Source organism: Telmatherina bonti (genome assembly GCF_933228915.1).
Source record: "Telmatherina bonti genome assembly, chromosome: 5".
Taxonomy (NCBI): domain Eukaryota; kingdom Metazoa; phylum Chordata; class Actinopteri; order Atheriniformes; family Telmatherinidae; genus Telmatherina; species Telmatherina bonti.
In genome coordinates, this window is record NC_136623.1 from 8327739 (window position 1) to 8340554 (window position 12816).

At 43.7% G+C, this 12816-nt stretch overlaps 1 protein-coding gene across 1 annotated transcript in view; it reads left to right on the plus strand.

Moving 5' to 3' along the window:
• Positions 1-12816, plus strand: part of ntrk1 (neurotrophic tyrosine kinase, receptor, type 1) — a gene marked incomplete at both ends in the record, with an annotated part of 48274 nt that overhangs the window by 19186 nt on the left and 16272 nt on the right. The window contains 5 exons of the mRNA XM_079240562.1: positions 3530-3862; positions 4245-4303; positions 4383-4485; positions 7460-7615; positions 7728-7858. Of these exons, the coding sequence (XP_079096688.1) occupies positions 3530-3862; positions 4245-4303; positions 4383-4485; positions 7460-7615; positions 7728-7858 (782 nt within the window). The remainder of the gene's footprint in view (positions 1-3529; positions 3863-4244; positions 4304-4382; positions 4486-7459; positions 7616-7727; positions 7859-12816) is intronic.

The following is a 12816-nucleotide window of genomic DNA, read 5'->3' on the forward strand; positions in this document are numbered from 1 at the left end:
TTCTCCTTCATAAAGCTGCTTTCTCGATGTTCTGCTAGTTTCTTTTTAAACTTGTAGCTTGACAAGTTGAAATCAAAGTTTTATAAGTTCGAATCACTTAAAAATTAATACATCACATATAAAGCTTTAACCGCAACCACATGGATGGCGCCAAAAAGTAGTTTTTTCCACCCATTTGCCACATTTCAGGATGTCTAATTCTGAAATTAAGTCTCATTAAATATAATTCTAGCTTTCCTTTTATCCCCTGCAGTGAAATCACTTGTGGGAGATTAGTCAAGGCTGCTAATGGATGATTAGTTAAATGTGAAAAATAGCACTAATTTCCACTCAGTGTGACAGACTTCGTTCAGGGGAAATGTCTCGGTATGGCCTGAGCGCAGCACTTTCAGGGGTTGGGTCGTGGGTTAAGAGCAGCAGAATGGTCCATGCAAAGTGAGGGGTCGCTGCACTTGAGAGGAGAGTTCGATTTAAACGAGGCCATTTCCTGTAACTTCATGTCTAGAAGAGCTTCCAGGTAGTTTTTGTGGTCAGGGGCACGACGAGGACCAGGATTCATTATTCATGGCAGGTCAGCACAGGTTTGCCATGCAGATGGAGAACATTGATTCATGGAAACTCGCAGGATGCTTCTTTCTTTTTTTCTTTACATGTGAGGATGTTGCACATTTAGTATAAAGTAAACGTTGCACAGAAAGTTTGGTATTATTCAACTTATTTCCTTTTGCTCCCATAATCGTTTCAGTTAAAAATCATAGAAGTGTTATTTTTGAAAATATTTTTATACATATGCAGCTGTATAAAGATAACATCTGGCACCCAAACGTTAACTTGACAATCTGATAATAGGATTGTAAGAAATACTATAAAACAAAAATCCTTACAGGAAAAATTTAATTAAAATAAATTAAATTATGTGTCAGAGCAATAGGTTTGTCTATTAAATAAAATAAAATAGAAAAAAAGAAAAAATAAATTAAATAAAATGGAGTAGAAAAAATAAATTAATAAATTAAATTAGATTAAAAATAATAAAACATAATAAAATTACTTTAAAAATAGAATTAAAAAAGGGGTCAAAATAAAATATAATAAAATGAGATTTAAAATAAAACAAAATAGACAAAAAAAATAAAAATTTGATTTTCAAAATGAAAATAATAAAATGAGTTTAAAAATAAAACAAAATAATAAGGGGTAAAAATAAAAAATAACTAAATAAGATTTCAAATAAAATAGTTTTAGACTGACCCTGTGACTGGAGCTTCACCTGGTTCTTGTCTGTTTTGGTTGAAGTTGTCGCCCCTCATCTCTGCCGTCTGTCTCCATCATCCCTTCTCCACCTCTACTCACAGAAGTTGCAGAAGCAGCCTGAAAGTTTGTCATTTTCAGGTACTTTAAGGCACTAGAAACATGTCTGACATGTGGAGGCTTCCTGTAGAAGGGCTCTGAGGGGATGTCGGGCCACCCCAGCTGCAACAGTACCACTTCATAAAATGTAGGAACGGGAAGTTCAGGAAAAGCTATGATTCAAAATCACCAGACTTCAAATCCTCTCCACCTCACAATCACCTGCACTTGTTAGGTGTTAGCTAACGCCATGTTGCTACCATGGTCATGTACACATGCTGTGTCTCATCTGAATGTGGATAAACAAGATTTTGGTATCCAGCAGATACAAGTAAAGGTCAAATCTGGTTTTGTCTTTTTTTTTTTTTTTTAACTAAAAGAATAAATGATGAGAAAATCCAGAAGTGCTTAAAGTGTTTTCCAAGATATAAAGATAAATCTGGGTTCCGGCAACGTTCTGAATACTACCACCCAGAACAGGAACAACGTTCTGAATACTACCATCCAGAACAGGAACAACGTTCTGGATACTACCATCCAGAACAGGAACAACATTCTGGATACTACCATCCAGAACAGTAACAACATTCTGGATACTACCATCCAGAACAGGAACAACGTTCTGGATACTACCATCAAGAACAGGAACAACGTTCTGGATACTACCACCCAGAACAGGAACAACGTTCTGGATACTACCACCCAGAACAGGAACAACGTTCTGGATACTACCACCCAGAACAGGAACAACGTTCTGGATACTACCACCCAGAACAGGAACAACGTTCTGGATACTACCACCCAGAACAGGAACAACGTTCTGGATACTACCACCCAGAACAGGAACAACGTTCTGGATACTACCATCCAGAACAGGAACAACGTTCTGGATACTACCACCCAGAACAGGAACAACGTTCTGGATACTACCACCCAGAACAGTAACAACATTCTGGATACTACCATCCAGAACAGTAACAACATTCTGGATACTACCATCCAGAACAGGAACAACGTTCTGGATACTACCATCCAGAACAGGAACAACATTCTGGATACTACCATCCAGAACAGTAACAACATTCTGAATACTACCACCCAGAACAGTAACAACATTCTGGATACTACCATCCAGAACAGTAACAACATTCTGGATACTACCATCCAGAACAGGAACAACGTTCTGGATACTACCATCCAGAACAGTAACAACATTCTGGATACTACCACCCAGAACAGTAACAACATTCTGGATACTACCATCCAGAACAGGAACAACATTCTGGATACTACCATCCAGAACAGGAACAACGTTCTGGATACTACCACCCAGAACAGTAACAACATTCTGGATACTACCACCCAGAACAGTAACAACATTCTGGATACTACCATCCAGAACAGTAACAACATTCTGGATACTACCATCCAGAACAGTAACAACATTCTGGATACTACCACCCAGAACAGTAACAACATTCTGGATACTACCATCCAGAACAGTAACAACATTCTGGATACTACCACCCAGAACAGTAACAACGTTCTGGATACTACCATCCAGAACAGGAGCAACTTTTCTTTACTGCAAGAGAATAAACATGCAACAAACACCACAATATAGCAAAGACATTATGAGTGGACCTGGAATAAGATAAAAGGAATTCAGACCATCGGCTGGAATTCACCATATGGTGGGAATCAGCTGCTTGGTGCTTTTTGAGTTAACTCTTTATCATTTTTATGTTTAATTTCACCCTGAAAGATTTGTCCTTCTCTTGCTCTTCCATCAACTTAAGCGGTAAAATCCTTCTTTGCTGCTCTTCATTACTTTTCCTCGCATCACTAATTTAATTCTGTAACATGCATATTCATAAATCCACATCGTCTCCTCACAAACCCCTAAAATTTTTATTTTTGAAAAGGAATTTCATGCAGCTGGTTTACAAATGAAATGCACTCATGCTGTTATTCTTCCATTTGGCTTCCTGCGTTTTTTCTCTGGTCTGCAGAACTGCCACGATTGTCAATATTACATTTTTCTCCATTAGTTCTCATCGGATAAACAAGATTTTATTTCATGAATTGCCAATTAGATTTCCTGTATCCACTGAGAGTTGCTCATTTAATTTTCCAGTCTTATCACAGATGAACTCCTAAACCTGTCCTCTCCCTGCAGTTCCCGTCAAAATCCTCTTCCTGAAAGACGCCGTGCAGCAGCACAACTGGTGCTTCCCCTTCGCCGTGGACGGCAACCCTGAGCCCAATATGACCTGGCTGCACAATGGCCTTCGACTGATAGAGAGCAAGTTCAAGTACATGCAGTTCATCCCAGACTCAGGCGACGGATCTGTGAAACACGGATGCCTCTTCCTGAACAAACCAACTCACATCAACAACGGCAACTACACCCTGATAGTGGAGAACAGCCTGGGAAGAGACGAAGCCACTGCTGTTGGGAGGTTTATGGACAACCCTTTTGACCCGCTTGATCCCGAGGGGATAATTCCAGGTGACTTCCTGAAAACGTTTTGTAGCCAAATAGTTTTTCCAAGCAGTATAGAGGTGATTAGAGCCGCTAAAAGACGAATTGATTGAATCTTTATGGTGATGAGGACGTAAAAGAGGTTTTCCCCCGCAGTTAAAGTGCATCGTTCTGGCAGAGAAACAGGTGTACAGACCTGTTCCGCACCGTGATAATGAAATGGGATTGACTGTTGCATCTCGTGTGTGGTGATAAATATGTCTGTGCTCTTGCTTCCCATATGCTAGTCCTTGAAGTGGATCCAAGTAAGTCTCTGACTAATTTTCAGGTCCTTAAACACCTCTGCTTGTTTCTGAGATTTCCTAGTTTGATCTAATGCGAATTTATTCCTTTGTTTTGCCCCCTTCAGGTCCGACGAACAAGCCAGACATGGACGTCACGGAGAACCCGGAGAGCCGAGTGTTTGTGGTGCGTCTGAGTCAACGCTGGCAACGCCAACCTAACGATCATGAGGATGACTACAGATCTTCATGTGTTTGTTTAACAGGTGTCTGTAGCTGTGGGTCTGGCTGTGTTTGCCTGCACCTTTCTCCTCATCACGGTTTTGATCATCAACAAATGTGGTCAGGAGTCCAAGTTTGGGATTCATCGTAAGTTTCCTTTAAACTGCATGATTGATGTCTCTTATAGGACAAATCATTCAACGCCTCTGGCGACGCTGCAGCCAATTGGTTTTATCAAACCATTAATAGAAAAATGTCTTATTTATGTTTGTTTTTGCTCCTTTTTAGAGATTTTTTTCAGGTTTCGTCATGAATGAATGAAAACTGCTAATGTGGGAAACGTGTTCCTTTAATTTCTTGTTTAGAAGTTGAGATGAAATCTGTTGCCAGGCTCACATCCAAAGGGTTACAAACTTCACCTTCTGAGGCTATGAGCCAGGGAGGTTCAGTTCCTGTCCTCGAGGGCCACAATCCTACTTGTTTTCCATGCATCCCTGCTCCAACACTCCTGCTCCAGTCATTGTGCAGAACCTCATTGGTTGTTGGGTCCATTTAATGTCAGCCAGGTGTGTTGGAACAGGGATACATGGAAACCTGCAGGACAGCGGCCCTCGAGGACCAACTTTGGTGAATTATGCCTCCTGGTTCAGTTTTACCAATTTTTGACCAAAACTGATCCATGCTGTTTCAGGGAATTCACAATTTCTGAATAAAAACAGAAGATTGTCTAGTTTTCTCAGCAAGTCTTCATCCTCCTTTCACCAGTCTGGCTCTTAAATGCTGCTTTAAACAGCTGTTGGGTTTGTAGAGGCTCTCTGCACCGCTCACTGTGGACTGCGGTATAAACAGGATCTGCTTCGGACAGGATCTATGAACACCCGACTGGGTGGATGAACCATGAGGAAAATGTTGTTTAAAACCTCTGCTGCAGGTGGGGATTGTGAAGGCCACTCCACAGGTACAGGTGTTTGCATCTTTGAGGAACTTTGAGCTCATATTCATCATTTCTTATCGTGTTGCAGTTAAACAAACTAAAAATGAAACCGGTTCTGGAGTTACCCTGCCTCTAACTCACCATCAGAATGGTTTTTACCATAGTCTAAGCGTGTACAGGGTCAGTCCTCGAGGGCCACTGACCTGCAAGTTTTCCATGTATCCCTGCTCCAACATATCCGGTTTACATTAAATGGATCTATTTCATATGAATTTCTGCACAAAGCCTGATTAACTTGAGGCAGGTCTGTTCAAACTGGATTAAATATTTAACATGTGTATGTATTTCAGTTTTTAGGTCGGTTTATGCTGAAAAAAGTTTGAAATTCCAACGTAGCATTGTTATTAGTCAGTAATCGCTGAGGTAAATATATGGACCTGATTGGAGGGAAAAACTGGGAAAGGGTCAGTCCAGCTGTTAGAGTGACTGTACTTGGCCTTTTCCTTCCTCTGTTTAACACATTATAAATTAATTTATTTATTATAATCCTCTGGTTTAAAAGGAATTCCCATATAGTCATACAGACTCATTTATTGCACATTTTTATATCTATAAGTGGACTAACTGTGCATGGTCTCTCTCATGGCGGCACTAAGCGTTGCAGTAATGAAGGATGGAACAGTCACTGATCGCCTCTGTTCTGCTTTTGTCTTTTCTTCTGTCTGAAACCATAAAAAAGTACTTCACCCTCATTGTCAAGCTTGACTGGTTGTCAGGACTCCCCAATTAAAATCTTTGATAGATAAATGCACAAAAGACACTTTTGAGTTTGTAAAATCACTTTAGTCTCCTCTAAAGACCGTGATTCATTTTCCCTGAGAGCTTTAAATGTAATGGGGGTAGGAAAAAGGAAAAGAAAAGAAAGAAGAGAAAGGTGCAGAATTAAAGTATAAAGGGAAAAGTTGTCTAAGCTGCTAAAATCACAGTATGCACACGCACACACACACACACACACACACACACACACACATTACTGCAGTACTATGGAAGTACAGGATACCTGATATAGAATAAAAATGACATGTAAGAACACACGTCAACATATCTGCAGAGAACCTGACATCACATAAACATCAGCAACATTCAGTAGAAAACAAATGAAAAGAGGAGCGCCTTTGTGGGCATGCACGTGTGAATGTGCACGTGTGATCATGGGGCAACGGTGAACCGTGTGTTTGTAAGGGGATCGCAGCCAGGCCCCGAAGCGTCAGGGAGGAGCCCGAGATCCCCAGGGCCCAGCAAGCCCCCCGAGAGAAGAGGTTTAATACGGTGAACCAACATGGGGAAAAATCCAGATCAAGAATAAAGTTCTGCGACCTGCTTCTTTCTTTTCTGTTCTGTTTTCTACAAATTTTCATTGATCTTCCTAATTTTCACATCCAAACTGGAAGAGGTAACTCCGCAGCGATACTGTTAGATGTGGCAGATGGTTGTGTCAGTCTTTCAGAAGGTTAAATAACAGCAGAGTGACTAACATCGGCTTCCATGGAGCTGTAACTCAGCACGCCGGCGGCCGCTGTGTTTGCTGAGCTAAAGTGCCTTAATTACTGCAGCATAAACCTCCACTAGCCGCTGCCACGTGGTGAAGGCCATTAAAGAAGACAGACGGATAGATAGATAGATGGATGGAGGAACAACTAGAAGTGATATTGCTCCATGCGGACACCCCACCCTTCCCTCTCAGAGCGCATAAGTGGGCCTGATTGCCTAAGTGGACCGTACTCCCTCTTCCCTTCCTCTCCATCACCTCTGCGCTCCCTCTTTGTTGTTCCATTTCTTCTGTTTTGGACTCTGGGGGGGCTTCTGTGGTTTTGCCATGCTAAGTGGGGTTTTAAAATTTGGACCCCACTTGTTTGGCTTTTAATACGCGCCATCGTCAGGGGTTGCTAACCGTTCAGACTTCCTGTATGGCTCAATGTGGCCTGATTGCTGCATGGCTGATGATGGTGATTATTAGAGCTTGTCATCATCTGTCACCATGGCACCAACAAATGTGCGGCTAAGTTGGTGGCAGAAAATGTTGATTCCTCGAAGGGGAAATGGGTCCTGGATTGCTTCTTTTGTTGCCAGATGCAATCACGGAGAGTTTGAGACTGATTAGGTGTCATGCATCTATGTTTTTATTAGGCTCGTCGGTTCTGGGTACAGAGGATGACCTGGCCGTGTCACTCCGTTTCATGAACTTTGGAGCCAGCCCACCTTCCTCGGATGAAGACTCTGGTCTGTCTAGTTTTGTTGAGAACCCTCAGTACTTCTGTGGCATCATAAAGGACAAAGATATGTGTGAGTAAAGTTTGTTATTCATGAGTTTCATAAGCCTTTCTTTTAGTTTCTCAGTCATTTCTTCGTGTATAATGACAGATTATTTCCCACATTCTGTTTCCCATGACTCCAGGTGTCCAGCATATCAAACGGAAGGACATTGTGTTGAAGTGGGAGCTGGGTGAAGGAGCTTTTGGCAAAGTCTACCTGGCAGAATGTGCAAATCTCAGCCCCGATAGCGACAAGATGCTGGTTGCCATCAAGGTGAGTGATACTTATACACTCGCCACCGTTTAAAAAGCTATTTAGCTGTCAAAACTGGCTCGAAACATTGGCAGCTGTTAGTGTGAGGTCTCAGCAGTACGCTGAGAAATCCTGAAAAGATCAAGCAACAAGCTGCTACTGGAGACGTTTGCTCAAGGAGACGTAAAAAGAACGATGGACTTTAAAATCCACCAAAGTTATTGCATCAACAGGAGTGTGGAAAACTTACATCAGAGTATTTCCCAGACATGTTCTTTTGGTGTGTTTAACAAGTTTATGAGAGAAATATCCAAGAAATATATTTCAGATTCAAAAGATGAAGCTGTTGTTGTTCCATGTTGACACCTAAATCTGCCATAAGCAGGAATAATGACTTACAGAGTGATGGTTACAGAGTGAGTCTTCGTTAAAGGACTGTCAGGTGATCTAATACACGGCTCATGTTACAGCAGGTTAATGCAAACCCACAGAGCACGAGTTAATACGCGTCTGCTCATATTTATCTCTCCATTAATCACTTATATGCTTATATAACACGTTCATCATTGACTCATCATCTTGTTTTTATTGCACTTTATTTTACCCTGAGAAAAAAACTGAATAAAAAAAATTGTTAAAAAAAAAAAAAAAAAGAAGTAAATGAATTAAAATTGAAATGATTTATTTTGGAAACAAAACAGATTCTTAATTTAAATGAGTGTCATTCAAGTAATATTTGCATGGATTAAAGGTTTGACGAATGAATTGCTAACCCAAGTTTGAAACTAAACTCCCCTGATGTTAAGTTTCTAGATGTGTTTATGCACTGCTGGATGGCTTTGATAGTGATGCTGCACCATGCTCACAAACCAATCAGTGGCATCCTGATGAAATCAGTATGATGTTAAAGGGTTAAAATCTCAAAGTTTAGGCTACTTATGCAGCAGTGAGAGCAGAGCAGCGCTGGCAAAAAATAACACATCATGATGAGAATCTCCCGTTCCACCTCATCATGATGAGAATCTCCCGTTCCACCTCATCATGATGAGAATCTCCCGTTCCACCTCATCACCATGAGAATCTCCCGTTCCACCTCATCATGATGAGAATCTCCCGTTCCACCTCATCATGATGAGAATCTCCCGTTCCACCTCATCACCATGAGAATCTCCCGTTCCACCTCATCGTGATGAGAATCTCCCGTTCCACCTCATCACCATGAGAATCTCCCGTTCCACCTCATCATGATGAGAATCTCCCGTTCCACCTCATCATGATGAGAATCTCCCGTTCCACCTCATCATGATGAGAATCTCCTGTTCCACCTCATCACCATGAGAATCTCCCGTTCCACCTCATCACCATGAGAATCTCCCGTTCCACCTCATCACCATGAGAATCTCCCGTTCCACCTCATCACCATGAGAATCTCCCGTTCCACCTCATCACCATGAGAATCTCCCGTTCCACCTCATCATGATGAGAATCTCCCGTTCCACCTCATCACCATGAGAATCTCCCGTTCCACCTCATCATGATGAGAATCTCCTGTTCCACCTCATCATGATGAGAATCTCCCGTTCCACCTCATCACCATGAGAATCTCCCGTTCCACCTCATCACCATGAGAATCTCCCGTCCCACCTCATCACCATGAGAATCTCCCGTTCCACCTCATCACCATGAGAATCTCCTGTTCCACCTCATCACCATGAGAATCTCCCGTTCCACCTCATCACCATGAGAATCTCCCGTTCCACCTCATCACCATGAGAATCTCCCGTTCCACCTCATCACCATGAGAATCTCCCGTTCCACCTCATCATGATGAGAATCTCCCGTTCCACCTCATCACCATGAGAATCTCCCGTTCCACCTCATCACCATGAGAATCTCCTGTTCCACCTCATCACCATGAGAATCTCCCGTTCCACCTCATCACCATGAGAATCTCCTGTTCCACCTCATCACCATGAGAATCTCCCGTTCCACCTCATCACCATGAGAATCTCCCGTTCCACCTCATCACCATGAGAATCTCCCGTTCCACCTCATCACCATGAGAATCTCCCGTTCCACCTCATCACCATGAGAATCTCCCGTTCCACCACATCATGATGAGAATCTCCCGTTCCACCTCATCACCATGAGAATCTCCCGTTCCACCTCATCATGATGAGAATCTCCCGTTCCACCTCATCATGATGAGAATCTCCCGTTCCACCTCATCACCATGAGAATCTCCCGTTCCACCTCATCACCATGAGAATCTCCCGTTCCACCTCATCACCATGAGAATCTCCCGTTCCACCTCATCACCATGAGAATCTCCCGTTCCACCTCATCACCATGAGAATCTCCCGTTCCACCTCATCATGATGAGAATCTCCCGTTCCACCTCATCACCATGAGAATCTCCCGTTCCACCTCATCATGATGAGAATCTCCCGTTCCACCTCATCATGATGAGAATCTCCCGTTCCACCTCATCACCATGAGAATCTCCCGTTCCACCTCATCATGATGAGAATCTCCCGTTCCACCTCATCATGATGAGAATCTCCCGTTCCACCTCATCACCATGAGAATCTCCTGTTCCACCTCATCACCATGAGAATCTCCCGTCCCACCTCATCACCATGAGAATCTCCCATTCCACCTCATCACCATGAGAATCTCCTGTTCCACCTCATCACCATGAGAATCTCCCGTTCCACCTCATCACCATGAGAATCTCCCGTTCCACCTCATCACCATGAGAATCTCCCGTTCCACCTCATCACCATGAGAATCTCCTGTTCCACCTCATCATGATGAGAATCTCCTGTTCCACCTCATCACCATGAGAATCTCCCGTTCCACCTCATCACCATGAGAATCTCCTGTTCCACCTCATCATGATGAGAATCTCCTGTTCCACCTCATCACCATGAGAATCTCCCGTCCCACCTCATCACCATGAGAATCTCCCGTTCCACCTCATCACCATGAGAATCTCCTGTTCCACCTCATCACCATGAGAATCTCCCGTCCCACCTCATCACCATGAGAATCTCCCATTCCACCTCATCACCATGAGAATCTCCTGTTCCACCTCATCATGATGAGAATCTCCTGTTCCACCTCATCACCATGAGAATCTCCCGTTCCACCTCATCACCATGAGAATCTCCCATTCCACCTCATCACCATGAGAATCTCCTGTTCCACCTCATCACCATGAGAATCTCCCGTTCCACCTCATCACCATGAGAATCTCCCGTTCCACCTCATCACCATGAGAATCTCCCGTTCCACCTCATCACCATGAGAATCTCCTGTTCCACCTCATCATGATGAGAATCTCCTGTTCCACCTCATCACCATGAGAATCTCCCGTTCCACCTCATCACCATGAGAATCTCCTGTTCCACCTCATCATGATGAGAATCTCCTGTTCCACCTCATCACCATGAGAATCTCCCGTCCCACCTCATCACCATGAGAATCTCCCGTTCCACCTCATCACCATGAGAATCTCCTGTTCCACCTCATCACCATGAGAATCTCCCGTCCCACCTCATCACCATGAGAATCTCCCATTCCACCTCATCACCATGAGAATCTCCTGTTCCACCTCATCATGATGAGAATCTCCTGTTCCACCTCATCACCATGAGAATCTCCCGTTCCACCTCATCACCATGAGAATCTCCCGTTCCACCTCATCACCATGAGAATCTCCCGTTCCACCTCATCACCATGAGAATCTCCCGTTCCACCTCATCACCATGAGAATCTCCCGTTCCACCTCATCACCATGAGAATCTCCCGTTCCACCTCATCACGATGAGAATCTCCCGTTCCACCTCATCACCATGAGAATCTCCCGTTCCACCTCATCACGATGAGAATCTCCCGTTCCACCTCATCATGATGAGAATCTCCCGTTCCACCTCATCATGATGAGAATCTCCCGTTCCACCTCATCATGATGAGAATCTCCCGTTCCACCTCATCACCATGAGAATCTCCCGTTCCACCTCATCACCATGAGAATCTCCCGTTCCACCTCATCACCATGAGAATCTCCCGTTCCACCTCATCACCATGAGAATCTCCCGTTCCACCTCATCACCATGAGAATCTCCTGTTCCACCTCATCACCATGAGAATCTCCCGTTCCACCTCATCACCATGAGAATCTCCCGTTCCACCTCATCACCATGAGAATCTCCCGTTCCACCTCATCACCATGAGAATCTCCCGTTCCACCTCATCACCATGAGAATCTCCCGTTCCACCTCATCACGATGAGAATCTCCCGTTCCACCTCATCATGATGAGAATCTCCCATTCCACCTCATCATGATGAGAATCTCCCATTCCACCTCATCACCATGAGAATCTCCCGTTCCACCTCATCACCATGAGAATCTCCTGTTCCACCTCATCACCATGAGAATCTCCCGTTCCACCTCATCATGATGAGAATCTCCTGTTCCACCTCATCATGATGAGAATCTCCTGTTACACCTCATCACCATGAGAATCTCCCGTTCCACCTCATCGTGATGAGAATCTCCCGTTCCACCTCATCATGATGAGAATCTCCCGTTCCACCTCATCATGATGAGAATCTCCCGTTCCACCTCATCATGATGAGAATCTCCCGTTCCACCACATCCCAAAGCTGCTCTGCTGGATGTAGATCTGGTGACTGTGGAGCCGTTGGAGGACAGTGAACTCATCGTCATGGTGGAGATGATGTGAGCTTTGTGACATGGTGCATCATCCTGCTGGAAGTTTCCATCAGAAGATGCTACTCCAGGGGTTGGCAACTCCCATTCTCGAGGTTCACAGTCCTTCAAGTGCCAGAAGTTTCCCTGCTACAACACACATCAGACCTAATTAGCTGGTTGGTGCAGAGTTCAACATCAAACTCAGCACTACTCTGATATTTACCCATTGATTAAGGTCAGATGTGTTGCAGCAGGGAA